Source organism: Entelurus aequoreus, linkage group LG11 (assembly GCF_033978785.1).
Source record: "Entelurus aequoreus isolate RoL-2023_Sb linkage group LG11, RoL_Eaeq_v1.1, whole genome shotgun sequence".
NCBI classification, from domain to species: Eukaryota; Metazoa; Chordata; class Actinopteri; order Syngnathiformes; family Syngnathidae; genus Entelurus; species Entelurus aequoreus.
In genome coordinates, this window is record NC_084741.1 from 65,066,103 (window position 1) to 65,090,783 (window position 24,681).

Below are 24,681 nucleotides of genomic sequence, written 5' to 3' on the forward strand. Positions count from 1 at the left end.
GTGTGGACGTATGCTCGTGCGCGCAGCGGCAATCACAAATACAAAATAAATTTAAAAAAACATCTTTGTCGTGCGTGCAATACAACTGTGCTGCTTTTATTTTGAAAAATGTTATATGTGCGTATGTCCTGTGAGGGAAGGCGCACAGCGACAAGTGATGCCCGGTTATCCCCGAGACGCTAAAAAGAGGAAAAGTTGATGACGAATGGCGTGTTTTAAAAAAGACATGGACTGCCAAGTAAAGGTAAAGCCGTGTGCTTATTTGTGGTACACACGTTGCTGTCTTTAAAGAATATAGTGTAACGACCTGCTGAAGTAGATGTTGTCTTCTTGAGTTGCGTGAATGAGGAGTGAGGAGACGTGCGTGTGGAAGGAACGAGATATGTTGAGCTGTGTTAGTATAGCTTGCTCAATAAAAGTTTAAAACGAGCGTCAGACTTGGTGTGCACTTCTTCTGGACGCTACAATTGGTGTCAGAAGTAAAACTTTGCGCATACTGCACTGTTTGTGTGCTACGTCATCGGGAGGTACGTGACACGTGAGGAGCTCGCCGCAAAGAGAGACAGAGACAGAGAGAGAGAGAGACAGAGAGAGAGAGACAGCGTTTACAGGTGCAGCCACGCTGCTTGCCACGGGGGGAATTCCGCCCTCAATGAAGACTCCCAGGTTTGATGGCAAGGCGAACTGGGAGGCATTTCATCCCACTTGTGACATCAATTGTAGCGTCCAGAAGAAGTGCACACCAAGTCTGATGCTCTTTTTTAAACTTTTATTGAGCATGCTATACTAAGACAGCTCAACTTATCTCGTTCTTTCCAAAAGGAAAACCAATCCTCACTCCTCATTTCCGCAACAGCAACACTTCCTCCTTCTTCGCCAATCACCTTACAGGCGTGCTACGTTCACAACAAAGAGGATGCAGGACAAAGTGACGTAAATTGAAATTTTTGTATTGTAATATAGATCAGGAAGTGTTGTGTAAGAAAGTGTTAAAAATAAAACCATCAAAAGCCATCTGCTTTTGAATAAAGATAAGTTAGGTTAAATGAAAATATTATTATTATCTATTTTACGGTATATCAAAAATAATGAGCAAAATTTAATTGAAATATTGTCGGTGTGGCCCTCCAGCAGTGCTCGGGTTGCTCATGCGGCCCCCGGTAAAAATTAATTGCCCACCCCTGGTTTACAATCATGGACGCCCGCAGCGTGAGCGATTCGGACCGAGAAAGCGACGATTACCCCATTAATTTGAGCGAGGATGAAAGATTTGTGGATGAGGAAAGTGAAAGATTAGAGGGCGGTGGAAGCGATTCAGATAGGGAAGATGCTGTGAGAGGCGGGTGGGACCTGATATTCAGCTGGGAATGACTAAAACAGTAAATAAACACAAGACATATATATACTCTATTAGCCACAACACAACCAGGCTTATATTTAATATGCCACAAGTTAATCGCGCATAACAAACACCTCCCCTCCCGTCCATATAACCCGCCAATACAACTCAAACACCCGCACAACACACTCAATCCCACAGCCCAAAGTACCGTTCACCTCCGCAAAGTTCATACAGCACATATATTTCCCCAAAGTTACGTACGTGACATGCACATAGCGGCACGCACGTACGGGCAAGCGATCAAATGTTTGGAAGCCAAAGCTGTACTCACGATAGCGCGTCTGCTATCCAACTCAAAGTCCTCCTGGTTGTGTTGCTGCAGCCAGCCGCTAATACACCGATCCCACCTACAGCTTTCTTCTTTGCTGTCTTCATTGTCCATTAAACAAATTGCAAAAGATTCACCAACACAGATGTCCAGAATACTGTGGAATTTTGCGATGAAAACAGAGCTTTTTGTATTGGGACACAATGGTGTCCCAATACCTCCGCACACTCCGTGACATCACGCGCAAACGTCATCATACCGAGACGTTTTCAGCCGGATATTTCCCGGGAAATTTAAAATTGCACTTTATAAGTTAACCCGGCCGTATTGGCATGTGTTGCAATGTTAAGATTTCATCATTGATATATAAACTATCTTAAGATTTCATCATTGATATATAAACTATCAGACTGCGTGGTCGGTAGTAGTGGGTTTCAGTAGGCCTTTAAACGTGCCGAAATATAGCCCGTTTTGTACACTGTTAAGGTGATTCAATGCACAGTAGTGCACAAGTGTGTTTCTGTATAGCATTTCTTCAGCCGTGGTCATGTGGTGACATAAATCATGGTATTTTGAGGGGTATTTATTAAGATCAGAACTAAATAGGACATCACTGAAGGCCTAGGTGGGAAACGCACAGCCCGCCACTGCCGCAATCATTGGAAGAAATTAGTTACTGTTGCAAAACATGTTTTTAGTGACAGCCCAACTATATGTGCAAATAAATAAAGCGCAACCTGAGGAATTGTCTGCTATTGAAGATATGCTAACCTGAATACATTTGTAGGATTTATGGTATAAGAACACAGAGCATTAATTAATGTGTGCCTACTTCCTATTATTGATGGCATGCTTGCAATACATTTTGCAAACTCAAACATTGTATTGCTAAAATCAATAATTGAATGCAGAGGCAATTATGCATTAGAGTAGCACTTATATTGTTTTACAGCTGCATCATGTTGTAGTGACATTGTTCCCATGAGACTTTGATAAAAAACAAAACTGGTCTTACCTGATCTGCAAGCCATATCAACATCTTTCTCAAAGTCAGTCTGCGGAGAGAAAATGTAAAATAAATATGTTTTGTTCATTTCAAACATCAACACTGGATATTAGAAGTTTGATGGATGGAAATTGTGCCATGACTGGAGATATGATGCGACAATAATAACAAAAATAATAATTAGGAGTTAGGAGAATCAATACATTGTCACTGAAGAGGGGGAAAAGAAATTAAATAATTTATTGTAAAAATGTGTGCTGTCAAACTGTTATTTTTTTAATCAGATTAATCCGATTTTTGAATTGGACCAATAACGATTAATCACAGGTTTTTATTTGCTTACATCATTAAAAAAAAAAAGTAAAATATTTGGACACAAATGCAATTTTATTATCAGAATGTCATAGAGCAGGGGTGCTCAAAATTTTTGACTGGGGGGTGCATTGTGTTAAAAAATTTTTGCCGGGGGCCGAAAGCCAACTGCATGCAAAGTAACCATATATACATATATATTATTTATATACTGTATATACACATAGTCGAGGCTACTGTGGTTTATCCGTTATACAATGCTCAATAGGGGCAGAGCGGAATATACGTTAGGTCAAAGAATGAAAAAATTCCTATCCATACCACAAGCTGAGCGTGGCCGTTCTGGAAAGATCCACCTGAATCCCCATTGCCGTCTTCCTGACGATCAACAACTCGACACTTGACTGCCTCCTGAACCTGTTGAAGGTAGTAGAGCTCATGGAACATATCACACTTCCCAAATAATGCATCTGGCAATAATAATGACAAATTATGAATTTCTCGTGCTGTTTCTGGCTTTAATCATTTTGGGCAGGCCCGGGGGCACATATAATTTTTTAACGGCCCGCGGCACATTCTACGAATACTATTAAAAAAAACTAAAACATAAAGTTGAATAAAAGAGCAAACAGGTGAAAAAAACGTAACAAGAAAAAGTTGCAATGTTGACTGAATATAACACAAAACTGCCATGAAGGCTGGTTTTTTCTTTAAAACGGTCTTTGCTTAAGAAATAATAAGGAATAAAAAGTAATGTTGAGAATTTTTGACCTATTGACACACATCAAATATTCCACTTTGAAATATTTTTGGGGAAAATATTGCATACTTTGTGTTTTTGCCAAAAAAACCAAAGTCTTCTTTGACAAATAGGGCATAAAAACCAAACAAAAACATGAAAATATAATTAAAAAAATGTATAATTGACATATAGATCTGAAGTTGATCCAGATTAGGGGAATTTGTGTATTTAAGTACGGTAATTGGAGCCTTAAATAGGTCGATAATTCATAACAACATTGACTTTACGTCATTTTTTTTTTGAGCAATGGCAGTTTAAAAAAAAAATCCACTTACATTTTTGTGTATTCAAAAGGGCCCCAATCATTAAAGTGTTAAAAATTAGTTATACATGTTTTTTTTTGTGCTTTTAATACTTAAGTCTTATTTGACAAAAAGGGCATGAAAACACAAACAAAAAACATAAAAATAAAATAAAAACTTGTAATTGACAGATAGATCTGAAGTTGATCCAGAGACTTAAGTATTGAAAGCAAAAAAAACATGTATGACTTATTTTTAACACTTTAATAAGCGGGGCCCTTTTGAATCCCCAAAAATGTTTGTGGATTTTTTTTTTAAACTGCCATTGCTCAAAAAATAATAATGAATAAAAACCAATTTTGTTGAGAATTTTTGACCTATTGAACGCTCCGATTACTTCACATGAAATATTCCACTTTCAAATATTTTTGGGGCAAAATATAGCATACTTTGTGTTTTTGCCAGAAAAAAACAAAGTCTTCTTTGACAAAAAGGGCATAAAAAAATTAACAAAAAACATGAAAATATAATAAAAACTTATAATTGACAGATAGATATGAAGTTGATCCAGATCAGGGGAATATTTGTGTATTTAGGTACGGTAATTGGAGCCTTAAATAGGTCGATAATTCATGACAACATTGACTTTACTTCATTATTATTTTTTGAGCAATGGCAGTTTAAAAAAAAAAAAAAATCCACAAAATTTTTTGGGGATTTAAAAGGGCCCCGCTCATTAAAGTGTTAAAAAAAGTCATACATGTTTTATTTGCTTTCAGTACTTAAGTCTCATTTGACAAATAGGGCATTACAAAACAAACAAAAAACATGAAAATAAAATAAAAAACGTATAATTGACAGATAGACCTGAAGTTGATTCACAGACTTAAATATTGAAAGCAAAAAAAAAACATGTATGACTTTTATAACTTTGGTAGATTTTTTTTTTTAACTGCCATTGCTCAAAAAATAATAATGAAATAAAGTCAATGTTGTTATGAATTATTGACCTATTTAAGGCTCCAATTACTGTACTTAAATACACAAATATTCCCCTGATCTGGATCAACTTCAGATCTATCTGTCAATTATAAGTTTTTATTATAATTTCATGTTTTTTGTTTATTTTTTTATGCCCTTTTTGTCAAAGAAGACTTTGTTTTTTTCTGGCAAAAACACAAAGTATGCAATATTTTGCCCCAAAAATATTTCAAAGTGACCTATTTAAGGCTCCAATTACTGTACTTAAATACACAAATATTCCCCTTTGAAAATATTTTTAGGAAATATTTTACAGGGTTTTTACAAAAAGGGCATAACACATAAAAAAAACTTTACAGATAGACTTGAAGTTGATCTCCAGATTTAAGCATTATTTTTTAACATTTTTATATTTTTAAGCCTGCTCAGTGGCCTTGTGGTTAGAGTGTCCGCCCTGAGATCGGTAGGTCGTGAGTTCAAACCCCGGCCGAGGCATACCAAAGACTATAAAAATGGGAGCCATTACCTCCCTGCTTGGCACTCAGCATAAAGGGTTGGAATTGAGGGTTAAATCACCAAAATGATTCCAGAGCCCGGCCACCGCTGCTGCTCACTGCTCCCCTCACCTCCCAGGGGGTGGAACACGGGAATGGGTCAAATGCAGAGGTCACTATCAGTGGTACTTTAACTTGAACTTTTAATTGAGACCCTAAAAAAAATAAATCTATATATTGTATTAGTTTTGAAAATGAAAAATATCAAAATGGCCCCAACATGCTTTTAATTTTTCAGTGTGCGGCTTTCAGTGGACAAAGTCTGGACACCCCCTGCTATAAGATGTGCACGGTAATGGTAATGGTGCATGCTGCTCGGCAAACAGCTCATTTACACCCCGATAACGCAGTGAGGGAAGTAACTGGGGTTGACTTTCTTGCTTCAGGATATTTCAGGACGGCTGCGTGGAAAAAGCGGATCGACCTTCCATTTGAGAGAGGACTACTCCTGCACCTGACACGAGCCGCCCGTGGCTCCTAAATGCTAATGAGACATTTAGGAGCAAAAATACGGTGAGGGAATGAGTCCAAAACCTTTACAAATATTCCTCTGGGGGTGAACTATATAGCTATAGTGTGAAGAAGGGAAAAAAAACATGTAGAGTGCAGTGGTTGGGTAAAAAAGGTACCTCTCGTCGCAAGATGCAGTGCACCATGACAATGACGAAGCCTTCCAGAGAGTCAAAGACGGCAAAAAGAATCTGGAACAGCGCAGAGCGCCGGTCGGTGATGGCGAGGACAGCTGACATCCACGTGAGAGCCAGAAGGGGTAAAACCACACAGGAGCTCCACAGAGAAGCCCTGCAAGACGTAGGGGGTAGGTCAGCAGTCAGAGAGCAGCAATGCACTTTTATCAACACCATACAGAAACCAGGACTAACCCTACTTCCTATATATATTAATCAATTCATTTAAATAAACAATTCCAAACATTCCATAACAGTCCATTTCCAAATCAGTGCTTAGCACACTTCTAAACCAATCTGCAGATTTGGACTATGAAAAAATACATCAAAACAGATTATTTTTAACTAGTAGCACAAGAAATAAATATACATTCATTATTATATGTACAGTTGTAGCCAGAAGTTTACGTACACTCATCATGGGCAGGAATGTCAAGTTCATTTTGGATCCTTGTTGATTTATTTCAACAATATTCGAGGTGGGAAAGATTATACAATGTTTTTTTGTTGTTGTTTTTTTTAGAATTCATGTTTTTTCAATCTAAAATACAAACGGTCAAAATTGCACAGGGTGTCCATAAAGTCACCTTATAATTTTACAAGTATATATTACAAAAGTAAATAAGTACTGAAATCCGTAGAAATAATTACAAAATGTGGAGTAGATATTAGTACTGTAAACTTAAATTTTGGGCACCAGTAGCTGCACAAAACAACACAGTATATGCGTCATAAATAATAAATTACCGTATTTTTCGGAGTATAAGTCGCACCGGCCGAAAATGCATAATAAAGAAGGAAAAAAACATATATAAGTCGCACTGGAGTATAAGTCGCATTTTTGGGGGAAATATATTTGATGAAACCCAACACCAAGAACAGACATTTGAAAGGCAATTTAAAATAAATAAAGAATAGTGAACAACAGGCTGAATAAGTGTACGTTATATGACGCATAAATAACCAACTGAGAACGTGCCTGGTATGTTAACGTAACATATTATGGTAAGAGTCATTCAAATAACTATAACATATAGAACATGCTATACGTTTACCAAACAATCTGTCACTCCTAATCGCTAAATCCCATGAAATCTTATACGTCTAGTCTCTTACGTGAATGAGCTAAATAATATTATTTGATATTTTACGGTAATGTGTTCATAAATTCACACATAAGTCGCTCCTGAGTATAAGTCGCACCCCCTGCCAAACTATGAAAAAAACTGCGACTTATAGTCCGAAAAATACAGTAGTGATATTTTGCTTTTGGGTACTGAAGACCCATGTGAATTTCTCTTCGAGATTAATAAAGTATCCATTTAGTTTTGTTCAACAAATGTTATCTGCTGTAATTTACAAGATGTCCATGGTTTTTATTTAACAGAACCTACTGTATTTCATGAACATGGTACCTGAAAAACACCAATAAAAAACTCATAACTACTGAGGTATACTGTAGACAAGCTCTCTGCGTCAAATGTAAGACTATAATGAATAGTCTGGGATATCGTAATCATTGCGGCTAGTTCAACTCTGCTATAACCAAACTCGCTAGCTGGTGGTACTCAATACATTCTTTTAGTTCTGTAGTTATGAATTGTGCCCTAAAGCACTCAAAATATTTAAAAGTGAGACAGAAGTTTTAAGTAAACTTACCGTTAATATATTTTAAAAATCTTCCATAGTCATATTTGAGACTTTTTACGGGTTTTTGAAAGAGTGTAAGACATTTTTAGGCCTTAAATTGAAAGAATAAATTTTTTAGGACTTTTTAAAACCCCAAATTTGATGAGCATATCTCATCATTTTTTAATTGCAATAGACTTTGTGGACACCCTGTACACACAGACTAAAATATAAAGATACATTCACCTTTTGCATCGACAAGACCGAGTCCTAAAACTCGTTAGTGATCAGGATGAACATCCCCATGGACAACAGACCAAAAATGGACAAAGGGTTTGTGATCAGATAAGACAAAGAAAGAGCTGTTTGTCCACAATGAAGAAAAGTATGTTTGAAGTAGTTAGTAGTTTAAAACCAGCAGTGTTGTTACCAGTCCGGTAGCGGTGAACTCCATAATATGCATGAAACAATAACAGAGGACTATGTTCAAATTAGGACTGAAATATTAACTGCATTTAGAATTTAGTCACGATGGCTGATTGGCAACACTATTATTGGCCCTAATTTATAATTGTGACAGTCTGTGTTGGCCCTGCGTTAAGGTGGCAACTTGTCCAGGGTGTACCCAGCCTTCCGCCCGAATGCAGCTGGGATAGGCTCCAGCCCCCCGCATCCCCAAGAGGGACAAGCGTTGGAAAATGGATGGATGGATGGGATAAAAAAAAAAGAAGTTTTTTTAACCGCAATGTCTGCGGTTTGACTGGTCAAGTGACGAGTGAGTAGGCATGGACTGAAGTCAACACTGCAGTGTTTTGTCTGGGAAAATAAAGTTTGAAATAAATATTATATACATTTGTTAGAGTTGCGATCGAAGCGACATTGAAGACAACCATAGAAGGAGTGCATAGTGCATACATAAGTGTACTGAGTGCAGCAACTGTCGCTAGCATACAGCATCCAATGCCATCTAGCTCAGCAACGTAAACATACCGCAAGCAAGGAACTAGGGTTGTACGGTATACCGGTATTAGTACAGTACCGCGATACTAATGAATCATATTCGGTACTAAAAAGTACCGGTAATGTAAGATTTTTTGTTAAAATAAAGCCAACAATGCAATTTTTTGTGATCCCCTTTAATTAGAAAAGTATCAAAGTATCGAAATACATTTTGGTAGCAATACCAAAACAACACTACAAGGAACACAACTAATTACAAAGAACTCTACTAGTGATGTCCTTTTCAACAGATCCGGTCCGATTTTGAGTCCCGATTCGATACTTTGACAATAGATTACAGTATAACTGAAAATATTTTATAGCCAATAACCAAGTGAACACATTCTTATAAAGCGTATCTTATTGAATTTAGAAATTGCTAGGTTTGTTGTTAAACAGATGATGTATTAAATGTGGGGTATGGAATAATATAACTATAACTAATTAATATAACTGGGGACGGCGTGGCGCTGTTGGGAGAGTGGCCGTGCCAGCAACCCGAGGGTTCCTGGGTCGATCCCCACCTTCTACCAACCTCGTCACGTCCGGTGTGTCCTTGAGCAAGACACTTCACCCTTGCTCCTGATGGGACGTGGTTAGGGCCTTGCATGGCAGCTCCCGCCATCAGTGTGTGAATGTGTGTGTGAATGGGTGAATGTGGAAATAGTGTCAAAGTGCTTTGAGTACCTTGAAGGTAGAAAAGCGCTATACAAGTATAACCCATTTACCATTTATAACTAAACAAAAGCAAAAACTGCTATTGGCTCCCATTTAAATCAATTGGGGTTTGCCCTCACAGCCTTCCTTTATCCAGAGACTTAGGCTCAATTTGAATTCTCCCTCCTCCGCCTACCCTCTTCTACTTGACACTCCCCCAGGGGTCACCAACGCGGTGCCCGCGGGCACCAGGTAGCCCGTAAGGACCAGATGAGTAGCCCGCTGGCCTGTTCTAAAAATAGCTCAAATAGCAGCACTTACCAGTGAGCTGCCTCTATTTTTTACATTTTATTTATTTACTAGCAAGCTGGTCTCGCTTTGCTCGACATTTTTAATTCTAAGAGAGACAAAACTCAAATAGAATTTGAAAATCCAAGAAAATATTTGAAAGACTTGGTCTTCACTTGTTTAAATAAATTCATTATTTTTTTACTTTGCTTCTTATAACTTTCAGAAAGACAATTTTAGAGAAAAAATACAACCTTAAAAATGATTTTAGGATTTTTAAACACATATACCTTTTTACCTTTTAAATTCCTTCCTCTTCTTTCCTGACAATTTAAATCAATGTTCAAGTAATTTTTTTTTTTTTTTGTAAAGAATAATAATGTATTTTAATTTAATTCTTCATTTTAGCTTCTGTTTTATCGACAAAGAATATTTGTGAAATATTTCTTCAATCTTATTATGATTTAAAATTCAAAAAAATTATTCTGGCAGATCTAGAAAATCTGTAGAATCAAATTCAAATCTTATTTCAAAGTCTTTTGAATTTCTTTTAAAATTTTTGTTTTGGAAAATGTAGAAGAAATAATGATTTTTCTTTGTTAGAAATATAGCTTGGTCCAATTTGTTATATATTCTAACAAAGTGCAGATTGGATTTTAACCTATTTAAAACATGTCATCAAAATTCTAAAATTAATCTTAATCAGGAAAAATTACTAATGATGTTCCATAAAAAATGTTTTTAATTTTTTCAAAAAGATTCGAATTAGCTAGTTTTTCTCTTCTTTTTTTCGGTTGAATTTTGAATTTTAAAGAGTCGAAATTGAAGATAAACTGTGTTTCAAAATTTAATTGTCATTTTTTTTCGTGTTTTCTCCTCTTTTAAACCGTTCAATTAAGTGTAAATATCATTAATTATTAATAATAACATAGAGTTAAAGGTAAATTGAGCAAATTGGCTATTTCTGGCAATTTATTGAAGTGTGTATCAAACTGGTAGCCCTTCGCATTAATCAGTACCCAAGAAGTAGCTCTTGCTTTCAAAAAGGTTGGTGACCCCTGATCTAGCGCCATGGCGATGTATTGCTTGTATTTTGACATGTGACTTCTTCTTCCCACCAGTGGTGGTCAACAACAGCAACCAGAGCGCAAACTACAAAAAAGGCTTAAAAGTAGTCCTACAGTGATGAAGTTACTTGAAAGAAATTATTTTCCGTCATGGGGGTGAGGATTAGTGTCTTAGAAGTGACTTCACACTGTGGATAGATGACGCATTTGATGCAGTTTGCTCCCAAATTTGAGCTGGCGAGACGTGCATCCTTCTAATTTCATGCAACATGCAGCAAAGGAATGCGTGTCTGCCTTAACGTGCATCCCTTTAAGGCAGGAGTGACCATTACGTAGATCGCAAGCTACCGGTTGATCGTGGAGGGTGTGTCAGTCGTTCGCCAGCCAGGCATTAAAAAAATAGACCTAAAAATTAGCAATCATCAATCTTCATCAAGACGTCACTTTCTACACTGGATTGACATTCACGGCCCCCGAGGGTCTTGTGAGATGACGCTGGCTGCAGCGAGCTCATTATTAAGAAAAAACGACCGACAGGAAGGCGAGAAACACTTTTTATTTCTCGCGCCGTACGTCAATAAAATCGCTGCATCATCCTGCCTGCGCTAACAAAATAAGAGTCTCAGAAAGCCAGCACACTGCGGAGTTTGCCGCCAATGTATTTCTTGTAAAGTGTGTAAAAACGAGTATGGAAGCTGGGCCAATAAGATGCCAAAAAGCAACCACTTTCATGTGGTATTGGACAGAAAGGAGGACTTTTTTTCTCCTCCATTTGAAAATGTGGACGTTATCATCACTACGGTCTGATTCCAATCAATGCAAGTCATCAGAATCAGGTAATAAACCAACGTATATTTGTGTCTTCATGAAAGAAAGGAATTAAACATGTATGTATTATAATTAAACACCTTTAACTTATTTATATATATGTATGTGTGTGTATATATATATATATATATATATATATATATATATATATATATATATATATATATATATATATATATATATATATATGTATCTGTCTATTTTATTTTATTTCTGATTATTATTATTATTAATGTTTCATTATTTCTTTTTTGTTTATTTAATTAATGTATTTGTAGATATTACATTGTTTTTTTTGCAGTAAAAAAAAATAAAATAAAATTTAAAAAAAAACTATTTCAAAGTGGAATATTTGATGTGAAGTTCTTGGATCCTTAAATTGCTCAACAATTCATAACAACATCGATTTTGAGTCATTATTATTATTTGAGAAATTACAGTTTAAAAAAATAATATAACAGCTTTGTGTTTGTAAAAATTTTTTTTTAAATAAAAAATAAAAAAATAAACACCTTTCACTTGTTAACAAAAATGTCTCTTTTGTAAATAAATAGATATAAATTATATATATGAATGAGGTAGATCCCCTCGATTTGGTCAATTGAAAAGTAGCTCGCCCGCCGAAAAAATGTGGACACCCCTGCTTTAAAGGAATCTTTCATGCGAGTACCATCTTTAGCCATGTAAATAATGCAAATGATCAAGATTGGAACATCTATAAACTCGGCCAATTCTTGGAAGAAAAGTGGTCAAGTATCCAACCAGAAGCTTGTCTGGACAAAAGTTTGTTTTCAAAAAAGCATCCAAGTATTTTACATAACCATTCTAACCTGGAGGGAGAAAAAAAATGCTTCAGATAATAACAATAAGGGCCTAAAATCAATATGACATTCTTGTCCATGAAGAGTGCATGTAAACTTCTGACCGCAAAAGGTATGTATAGATACAGCATATATGTATCTACATATGTTGCATGCATGTGTCTTTGAGATGAGTGAAAGAATATCAGTTCTACAGGGTAGAGAAGGAAGAGCAAGGGTGAGTCGTGAGGAAAACATGAGTAATGAGGCTTGCACAGGATGGCCGACAGAAGATGCTGTGCACAGAAGGACAGGCAGGACATAGCGGCAGCATGAAGAGGTATTTAAAGTTGAGTTATTCCCATCATGGCTTTACTTTTTCATTTCACTTGTTCTTCATTTTGCCAAAAAAAAAAAAGTCAACTCTAGGCTTCAATGCAGAATTATACCATTAATTTACAATAAATACTGTAATATCAGTGCGGGGGGCGCTCTTTTCCTGTGACTAATGCAAAACATTTGTATGCTCGTACAACACTTAATACCTTTAGCATATCAGTATGTGGAATTAAACTATGGAATGGATTAACCAAAGAAATCCAACAAAGCACCAATATGATTCAGTTTAAGAGACTGTTCAAACTACATGTGTTCACAAAGTGCACAGAACAAGAATTATGATGAACATCTTGAACCCTTTTATTTATTTATTTTGTTGTTTTTTAGATAAAGATCATTTATGTATTTAATATTTGTTTACTTACTATGGTGTATTATTTATTTATTCACTGTTCTGTTACAGAGAACAAGGAAATGGGATAAAATTGCTATGGTACGAAAAGTGGTCGGATTAAATAAACTCAGCTTCTTCCTACTCCTTTTCGGACGTGCTGTAATGAAACAACTGGAAATATGTGATGCATTACGTTGTGTCGTATGCATGTTTGAAATAAACTGAAACTGAACTTAAATGAAATGAACTAATGTGATGTTCGCAAGCGAGTCAAATCTGTTGTCTCTTTTGCGAGTCGTTCTCAACAAATCCGAATACAAAGTGACCAATTAAAGGCTAGGGAAGCTTTTGCAGTGATTTTTTTTCAATAGATTACAATAGTCAACTTTGTGACCATTTTTGTAATTTTATGAAGTACTAAATTTGTTTTCGATCATCAAATTGATTTAGCAATAAAAAAAAAAATACATTCTTGAAATATTTCACTATGTGTGGTGATGACCAATTTGGCTTGCCATGAAGGGGTGAAACTACCGGAGAACCACTGCTGTACGCCATTTAGTTCAGCATCTAAACCGATGACCCAGGTGCTATTCATACACTTTGATGTCTCTCTCTATACGCAGATCACACCCAGTGCGTAGGGCCCCACGAAACCAAAAGAGGCCCCATTTTATTACACATATTATGTATATATTCGTATATATGTTAGATTTTTTTTATCGCTATATTAGTCTATTTATACCTGCATTGTCCTTTCCATCCTTACACTTTCCATCATTTTAACTGAGCTACTGTGTTGAACAATTTCCCTTGTGGATCATTAAAGTTTGTCTAAGTCTAAGTCTAATTTTGTGTGACTTAGCACATGTGCAGTAGTGAAGGGATTCATATGGCCCCACTACTGAGTGGATCTCGCATGAGAGGAAGAGCGGGAGTTTATCATTTTGCAATGCAGTCTGATGAAAATAATACATGATCCTGTGGTCAAAGTTGAAATGACCACAAAAACACATTTTATGATATTCAACACTTTACTATCCCCAATTTGTCACGTTTTATGTGTCAGGTAAACTGCAACGAATGGGGCCGTATTAATTCCTTTCCTACTGTAAAAGGCAAATTAGTGAATGACAGGGCGCTTCATGTGAAATATTCCAATAGATGTAATCCTAGCCTCTTCCTAAAAATATAATGGGCAGTTTTTCCTGGGTATTCTCATTGTCCCCCGTGGTGCACAATGTTTGTCCTGGGCTTACAAGGACTAATTTGAATAACTCCTTTTGGAGATGTGCCTGGAACATGTGCAAATGTATATTTTAATTATTCTAAATTTGGCAGAGTGCACAACAAATATTGTGTGAATTTACTCAGTACAAAATATGCATACAACACAATACAATCACATTCAAGTTCTATTTAAAAAAGTATAAAAATCATTTTACATTAATAAAAAAAAGTGTGAAAATTCTGCTTGGGGCCCCAATTAAGGGACAGCCCTGCTAAAGTATAAATATTTAAATCTAAATTGGACGTGGCTGTCTTACACTGGCTACAACAGTGGAGCAGGCAATTATTCGCCTGAGTAATAACATGTTAATAACCTCACTGTATGCTCGCTCCAAACAAAACAGCTAATATTTGCATTCTAAATGCATTTTATACTATTTCACCAAAGGATTATGAATTAATTACGTTGATCATAATCCCAGATCGAATCCATAATTTGAATTTAGTATTAAATGGAAGACATCTCAGAGGGAGAGGTAGGTTGATATTTTAGCTTCCAAAGGGTGAAGTGATACCAAAAAGATATCGCAGTCGTTGATGTTTGCACGTCAAGTCATCATCGGGTGCGTATCTTACATAATCAGCGTTGGCAGGTATCATAAATTTACCCAAAAAGCAAAACACAAAATCCAGTAACACACACGCGTTATTCAATTATGCTCGGGAAATTATTTTGAGGGAAGCTTAGTGTTGCATGAGATGCCTCCGAGCAAAAACTACACTGGATCAACTGTTGATTGGCACCTTTGTTATGGTGCATTCGCCATGTTTGCATTGGTTTTTACTAAAGGACTCTATCTTGATCACAGTCCCAAAACCAAACCTAAACTCAAGTCATTTGAAGAGAACCAAAGAAAAGGGGTACAAAAGTAACATTAAATAAACATATGTTATTTTACATTTGATTGGGGAATTACATATTTAATCTCCAAGCAAATGGGAATTAGTACTTGATGGAGAATTCTTTGTTGGCATAATGAGCAATTAGAAGTTTCTTCCAGTTGCTCACCAGGGAAACACACGTCTCAAGAAGGTTTTTGGTTCACTCCTCCTTACATTTTCTCTTCAAATTATAAACGTGTCCAGGCTGTTTTTTTGCAACCTAACGTTTCAGCGTCCTCCACTGATTTCCAATGGGATTAAAGTCTGAAGACTGGCAAGGCAACTCCAGAATCTTAAGGTCCTTCTTTTTTTTTTTAGCCAATTCTTTATGTTTTAGGTCATTGCCATGTTTTCATCCATGATTCTGTGGTGCATGGCCACCTTCATCAGACCCTCTTCCTGTACCCTCAGCAGAGAGTTTCCACCCCCAGTGGGACTGTTTTGCAGGGTTTATATTCAGTATTTGTCTACCTCCAAACAGATCGAGTCGACTTGATGCCAAAGAGCTTTGGTCTGATGTGAAAACATCACATTTTCCCACACTGCAAAAACTGAAATCTAAATAAGATTAAATCTCTCAAATAAGGGTGATATTTGCTTATTTTCTGTCTGATAAGACAATTCTTCTCACTAAGCAGATTTTATGTTAGTGTGTTTTACTTGTTATAAGGGTTTTGGTCCTAAATGATCTCAGTAAGATATTACAGCTTGTTGCTGAGATTTGATGACCTATATTGAGTAAAACATGCTTGAAACTAGAATATCAACTGATGCGAAGCTGAGTCATTAACACTCTCAAGTAGAGATGTCCGATAATGGCTTTTTTGCCGATATCCGATATTGTCCAACTCTTAATTACCGATTCCGATATCAACCGATACTGATATATACAGTTGTGGAATTAACACATTATTATGCCTAATTTTGTTGTGATGCCCCACTGGATGCATGAGGAGGTTGAGGTGGGCAGGGTTGGGGGGGTAGGGGATAGCGGGGGGTGTATATTGTAGCGTCCCGGAAGAGTTAGTGCTGCAAGGGGTTCTGGGTATTTGTTCTGTTGTGTTTATGTTGTGTTACGGTGCGGATGTTCTTGTTGTTCATTCTTGTTCGGTGTGGGTTCACAGTGTGGCGTATATTTGTAACAGTGTTAAAGTTGTTTATACGACCACCCTCAGTGTGACCTGTATGGCTGTTGACCAAGTATGCAGGCATTCACTCGTGTTTGTGAAAAGCCGTAGATATTATGTGATTGGGCCGGCACGCAAAGGCAGTGCCTTTAAGGCACGCCCCCAATATTGTTGTCTGGGTGGAAATCGGGTGAAATTCGGGAGAATGGTTGCCCCGGGAGATTTTCGGGAGGGGCACTGAAATTTAAAAAGTCATAAATTTTACTTTTTGAAACAGATACCGATAATTTCCGATATTACATTTTAAAGCATTTATCGGCCGATAATACCGGCAGTCCGATATAATCGGACATCTCTACTCACAAGTATAAAACTACTTTTTTAAAGTAATAATTTCTTACTTCAAGCATGAAAAGAAAAATCATGATGCCGAGCGCATATCATAATAATAATGGCCCTAGCATTTACTTAATTTAAGAATAGTTTTCAACATATTGAGCAAAAAGGTCTGTTTTTTTTTTCTACCACGAAAAGTGCACTTGTTATTAGTGAGAATATACTTATTTTAAGGTATTTTGGGGTTCATTGAGGTAGCTAATTTTACTTGTTTTGGAAAGTCTTGACAAGCCAAATTTTCTTGTTCTATTGGCAGATAATTTTGCTTAGTTCAAATAAAATACCCCTAATGTTTTTTTTGTTTTTTTTCTTGTTTTGGAACACTGACTTTTTGCAGTGCAAGTCTTGTCTGAGACATCCAGGTGTTGATTGTTGGACTTCAGACAGGCCAGACTTCTTTTGCAGGCACTGCAGGATCCCCATCCATTATAGCAAAGAGTTTACTAGTGTTTTTTCCTGGTGACTGTGGTTCCTACTTCCTTGAGATCATAAATCAGAACTTCCATGGAGTTTGGGCTGATATCCCACCATGGATGTGGAGAGAGGTTTCTTGTATTTCTTCATTTTCTAACTTTTGCTTCAACAGTTGTCTCTTTCTCATCAAGAATCTTGCTAATGGTCTTGAAGTCCATTCCAGTCTTGTGCGGGTCTATAACCTTATCCCTGAGGTACTTTGACAAGTGTTTGGTCTTGTCCTTGGTGGTAGAGAAGTTTGAACGGAAGGGACTGTTTCTGTGTCTTTTATCTACACCGCAAGTGCAGAAGGCTTGCTGGTTAGTAGGGGATCAGAGTTATTTCCCTCAATGAAATATAAATGAATTTATCTCGCACGAACTCACGCAAATTTGACCACACTGCAAAAAGTTAGAAAACAAGAAAATAAAAAATTAGGGGTATTTTATTTGAACTAAGCAAAATTATCTGCCAATAGAACAAGAAAATTTGGCTTGTCAAGACTTCCCAAAACAAGTAAAATTAGCTAACCTCAATGAACTCAAAAATACCTTAAAATAAGTATATTCTCACTAATAACAAGTGCACTTTTCTTGGTAGAAAAAAAGAGACCTTTTTGCTCAATATGTTGAAAAATATTCTTAAATTAATTAAATGCTAGTGCATTATCTTGACATAATGATATGCGCTCGGCATCATGATTTTTTTTTTTCATGCTTGAAGAAAGAAATTATTACTTTAAAAAAAGTAGTTTTATACTTGTGAGTGTTGATGACACAGCTTTGCATCAGTTGATATTCTAGTTTCAAGCATGTTTTACTGAATATAGGTCATCAAATCTCAGCTACAAGCTGTAATATCTCACTGGGATCATTTAGGACCAAAACCCTTAAAAGAAGTAAAACACTCTTACATAAAATCTGCTTAGTGAGAAGAATTATCTTATCAGACAGAAAATAAGCAAATATCACCCTTATTTGAGATATTTAATCTTACTTAGATTTCAGTTTTTGCAGTGCAGTCCTCGTAAATTATGATAACTGTTTCCAATCATCCCAACTTTACAGTCAATTTTGGCCAGTCCTCACTATTTTGCAGACCAAATGTGTCCCTGTACATAAAGTCATCATCATGGGGTATCAGACCTGGAACTCTATGCATAGACCTGGTGTATATTTTAGAAAAAACAAAATAAACACAAACATTTGTTGTTGTTGAAAAGACTGAAGGTGCACATTGTGTAATCTTTCCACCCTCGAAAAAGAATCGTAATGGTCAGAATGGTAAACCATTATGCAACCAAAATTGGTATGACATCCATGATGAGTGTATGTAAACATCTGAAAAAATGATGTTGACGTTCTAACACAGTAATATCATAGAGTAACATAAATGGCCCATCTACAATGCACTCCCATCTCAAAGCAGTGTACATAGAGTACAGCGCTAACAAGGTTAACAGAGCTTTAGTGACCTCATAATGAAGGGGACATCCCTGCTAGGGAATCAGGGAGGAGAACAATGACAGGATGGATTAAAAAGGGGAACCAATCAAGTGAGGGAGGACAGGAGAGGTGTGAAGTTCAGGAGAGGATAGAGGCAAGAAGAGTGTAGGATAAATAATTAGCGTGACTAACATGGCGTTACTGGTAGCTGCGGTGGATACGTCAGCCGACGAGATAACTCCACACTTGGCACATTTGAGCGTCATATTGTACAGTGGCACTGTCATCTGACTGCAAAGTCAAATTAACACGCTGTAACAACAACACAAACAGATACAGATGCACCTATACACAGACTCGTACAGATGTGTGTGTTTACACAAGCGCACGGAAACAAAACAGTCACGCAAACAGTGAGTCACAGTGCTCTCACACAATCTCTCTCTCAGGGTTTGTGAGCCAGCTCAGAGTTCAGTGTGGGCTTCTGGGATGTATCCCTGCATGACTCCCAAGAAGTGGAGGATCGTTTTCATGTTCTATACGGTCTTGTGGAAAAGTAAAGACACCCAATGGGGGTATAGCTGGGACACTATAGGGCACAGGTGTCAAACTCAGACCCCGGGGCCCGAACGCCTGCAAATGATATGCTTCAATATAGTACGTTAATGATCTTTTCTTTTCACTAACTGCTTCTTTGCTATCACTTTTACCATCATATTAGTACATATCCTATTTGCTGATGTTGCTCTATTGTTGTTGTTGTGTTTGCTGTTGTTGTCTCTCTGTCTTATCCCCCTCTTGTCCCCACAATTCCCCCCTCTGTCTTCCTTTTTTTCTCTTTCCATCCCCTCCTGCTCCGGCCCGGCTGCACCAAATGATAATATAAATACATTTAATAAAGTCAAATACAAATAAGGCAACAAGAGAAGTATCCTACACTGCTCTTTTGTAAAGTAAATCTGAACAGCCGATACGGGCATCTATATCAACTATATGATTTGCCTGAGAAGCTGGACAGGACAAAAAAATTAATAAAAAATAAATTAAAAAAAGATATTTTCGTACTAAATGAAACAAATATACAGCACAGGCCAAAAGTTTGGTTCCACGTTGTATAACTTGCTTTAAAATCATAAATATTGGTGACAAGCATATATTTAACGATTTTTTATCTCACAAAATAGTTTTGCAATACAGTATGTAATAATATAATTGGCATGATCAGTTAATATTAAAGTTTAAAATATGCATTTTTTTCTGTCAAAATTGAAAGAACGAATGCATTTAGTAAAAAAAAAAAAAAAAAAAATATTTTCTTACTAAATGAAACAAATATACAGCACAGGCCAAAAGTTTGGTCCCACATTCTCCTCATTCAATGCGGTAGTAGATTGTCACTGAAGGCATCAAAGCTATGAATGAACACATGTGGAGTTATGTACTTAACAAAAAAAGGTGAAATAACTGAAAACATGTTTTATATCCTAGTTCAGGGGTGTCAAACTCATTTTCATTGAGGGCCAATCCGCAGTAATGGTTGCTTTCAGAGGGCCGCTTTTTTAAAATGAATTTACACTATGCAGGCGGGTAATAATCTGTGATTAATCGAAAAGCATATGCATTTGATTATTCGATTTTTGTTATGTATAACTTGCTTTAAAGGCCTACTGAAACCCACTACTACCGACCACGCAGTCTGATAGTTTATATATCAATGATATCACTGCTTCTTCCTACTCCTTTTCGAACATGTTGAAAAGAGAAACTGGAAATTGTGATGTATCATGTTGTATGCTTGCATGTTCGAAATAAACTCAAACTCAAACTCAAACTCAATGATGAAATCTTAACATTGCAACACATGCCAATACGGCCGGGTTAGATTACTAAAGTGCAATTTTAAATTCCGCGCGAAATATCCTGCTGAAAACGTCTCGGTATGATGACGCCTGCGCGTGACGTCACGGATTGTACTGGACATTTTGGGACAGCATTGTGGCCAGCTATTAAGTCGTCTGTTTTCATCGCAAAATTCCACAGTATTCTGGACATCTGTGTTGGTGAATCTTTTGCGATTTGTTCAATGAACAATGGAGACAGTAAAGAAGAAAGCTGTAGGTGGGAAGCGGTGTATTTCGGCCGGCTAGCTGCAGCAACACAAACACGTAGCTGATGTTTCATTGTTTACATTCCTGAAAGATGACAGTGAAGCTTTACCATTGGCCTGTGGAGAACTGGGACAACAGAGACTCTTACCAGGAGGGCTTTGAGTTGGATACGCAGACGCGGTACCGCGAGTACGCAACCAGAATGTTGCCATAAGCATTTTGTTTAATTTGTATGTGTAACGCAGTACGCAGCTGCGGCTTCCAAATATTTGATCGCTTGCCCGTACGTGCGTGCCGCTATGTGCATGTCACGTACGTAACTTTCGGGACTTTGGGGAAATATATGTGTTGTATGAACTTTGGGGAGGTGAACGGTACTTTGGGGTGTGGGATTGAGTGTGTTGTGCGGGTGTTTGATTTGTATTGGTGGGTTGTATGGACAGGAGGGGGGAGGTGTTTGTTATGCGGGATTAATTTGTGGCATATTAAATATAAGCCTGGTTGTGTTGTGGCTAATAGAGTATATATATGTCTTGTGTTTGTTTACTGTTTTAGTCATTCCCAGCTGAATATCAGGTCCCATCCGCCTCTCACAGCATCTTCCCTATCTGAATCGCTTCCACTGCCCTCTAGTCCTTCACTCTCACTTTCCTCATCCACGAATCGTTCATCCTCGCTCAAATTAATGGGGATATCATCGCTTTCTCGGTCCGAATCGCTCTCGCTGCTGGTGGCCATGATTGTAAACAATGTGCAGATGTGAGGAGCTCCACAACCTGTGACGTCACGCGCATATCGTCTGCTACTTCCGGTACAGGCAAGGCTTTTTTATCAGCGACCAAAAGTTGCGAACTTTATCGTCGATGTTCTCCACTAAATCCTTTAAGCAAAAATATGGCAATATCGCGAAATGATCAAGTATGACACATAGAATGGACCTGCTATCCCCGTTTAAATAAGAAAATCGCATTTCAGTAGGCCTTTAAAATCATAAATATTGGTGACAAGCATATATTTAACGATTTTTTATGTCACAAAATAGTTTTGCAATACAGTATATAATAATATAATTGGCATGATCAGTTAATATTAAAGTTTAAAATATGCATTTTTTTCTGTCAAAATTGAAAGAACGAATGCATTTAGTAAAAGAAAAATAACAATAAGTATTTTATTGAAACCTATTTTTTCCAGGCTTTTGCAGGCCACATAGAATGATGTGGCGGACCAGAACTGGCCCCCGGGCCTTGAGTTCGACACATGTGTTCTAGTTTCTTCAAAATAGCCACCCTTTACTCTGATTACTTTTTCGCACACTCTTGGCATTCTCTCGATGAGCTTCGAGAGGTAGTCACCTGAAATGGTTGAAGCTCATCGAGAGAATGCCAAGAGTGGGCAAAGCAGTAATAAGAGCAAAGGGTGGCTATTTTGAAGAAACTAGAATATAAAACATGTTTTCAGTCATTTCACCTTTTTTTGTTAAGTACATAACTCCACATGTGTTCATTCATAGTTTTGATGCCTTCAGTGACAATCTACAATGTAAATAGTCATGAAAATAAAGAAAACGCATTGAATGAGGAGAAGGTGTGACCAAACTTTTGGCCTGTACTGTGTATTTGTTCTATGTGTAATGTTCTATATTTTCAATGGAACATATAACATTTTGGTGTGGTTTACTCGAGTCATATTGCAGTCTACACGTATCTCTTATGTGTGACTGCCATCATATTGCAGTCTACACGTATCTCTTATGTGTGACAGGTGACACTTATCATTTCACCATGTACCAAATAAAATAGCTTTGAGGTCGGTTAGCACAACCAAAATTATTTCGTACATTAGCCGCACCGAGTTATAAGGCACACTGTCGAGTTGTGAAAAAATGAAAGGATTTTAAGGGCGCCTTATAGTCCGAAAAATACGGTAATCGTTGGCACTCACAAAGTCTGCATGATTTGCATTGTTGTTGATAGGGAAGGGATCTGCCGTCCCGACCACTATGTCATGCCATCATGTGACTAGCCAGCTCATTCACTCAAAATGGCTCAGGAATCTCTGCGAGATTGATACTATTTTGATCGTATGTATTTACTCGCAAACTTTGTAAGTCTTTCGGTGTCATAAATCATATATATATGTACACTACCGTTCAAAAGTTTGGGGTCACCCAAACAATTTTGTGGAATAGCCTTCATTTCTAAGAACAAGAATAGACTGTCGAGTTTCAGATGAAAGTTCTCTTTTTCTGGCCATTTTGAGCGTTTAATTGATCCCACAAATGTGATGCTCCAGAAACTCAATCTGCTCAAAGGAAGGTCAGTTTTGTAGCTTCAGTAACGAGCTAAACTGCTTTCAGATGTGTGAACATGATTGCACAAGGGTTTTCTAATCATCAATTAGCCTTCTGAGCCAATGAGCAAACACATTGTACCATTAGAACACTGGAGTGATAGTTGCTGGAAATGGGTCTCTATACACCTATGTAGATATTGCACCAAAAACCAGACATTTGCAGCTAGAATAGTCATTTACCACATTAGCAATGTATAGAGTGTATTTCTTTAAAGTTAAGACTAGTTTAAAGTTATCTTCATTGAAAAGTACAGTGCTTTTCCTTCAAAAATAAGGACATTTCAATGTGACCCCAAACTTTTGAACGGTAGTGTATATGATAATAGCTTCAATATAGAGGTAACATGTTATTCCACTCTACCGGTACTTTAAATGTTTAGTATTAAAGTACTAAGAAGAAGATGCGTATAATTAAAAACAACGTATTGTTCATACGCGAATATGTTCTTCAACATTTTACTCAGCCCAAATAATCAATCCTCTAATTACAATTTTCAAAATGTATGAATCAGACTGAATATAATGCTGCAAATATTGGACAGGTATCGCAAAGCACAGCGGTAAATTGTCTCCTGACAAACACAATTACAGCTGACAAACTGAGGGAATAGAAATTTGTAGCCTGTGGATGCCCAGATTAAAAATCACATCATGGGAGAAATTCAATTTCAAGTAAAAGGGCAATACACCTGCTAAATGCATGCCGTAGGCGGTGATATTAAAAAGCAATCAACACTTTTTATTGAAAAACACAATTTACCTGGACAGGAGAGTCAAGAGGCAAAAGTTGTGTAGGTTGATGGATTGGAGAAAAAAAGAAAGATAGCAAGATCGATACAATCAGTGAAAATCCAAAGTGTTTATGTAAATAAAAACACACAGAAGTGAATGTACTACTTACAGCGTACAATTCCGACTCTCCGGTGTTTAAGTGTTCTCTCATTGTGCGAGGTCAAGCTAATTTGTTGCGGGGGTGCAGATGGCAGTGAAGCCTGTCTCGAAGGGCAAATCTGCCTAATTCAAATATTGCTATGTGCTTAATTGGATGCAGAACAAATTAATTAACTTCAATAAACATGTTTTCAATTTGAACCTTGAGCTAAGATCGACAGCGATAGTGGAACTGCTGTCTCCCTCGTGACGTCTGTGTGTGCACTTTTACTCAAAGCGCTTTTTTACCAATGTGTTTTCGTGACAGTGTGCCGCCGTACAACAAACCTACACTTTTTTAGGGGTTTAAAAAAATGCGCAATGCAGCAAAATTGCACTACAGGTTTTTTGGGGGTTTTTTTTGTCCGGACAAACGCGACAAATTGTTGCGTAAGCATTTAAAAAAAAATGTCAACAAACGTTTGACAACTAAAAATATCA

General features: G+C 37.0%; 1 protein-coding gene across 1 annotated transcript in view; it reads right to left on the reverse strand.

Moving 5' to 3' along the window:
• The window catches only part of adgrb1a (adhesion G protein-coupled receptor B1a), a 373,647-nt gene that overhangs the window by 41,277 nt on the left and 307,689 nt on the right, over positions 1-24,681 (reverse strand). The window contains exons 27-30 of the mRNA XM_062063764.1: positions 19,040-19,138; positions 6,197-6,368; positions 3,310-3,405; positions 2,686-2,725 (exon numbers count right to left, since the gene is read on the reverse strand). Of these exons, the coding sequence (XP_061919748.1) occupies positions 2,686-2,725; positions 3,310-3,405; positions 6,197-6,368; positions 19,040-19,138 (407 nt within the window). The remainder of the gene's footprint in view (positions 1-2,685; positions 2,726-3,309; positions 3,406-6,196; positions 6,369-19,039; positions 19,139-24,681) is intronic.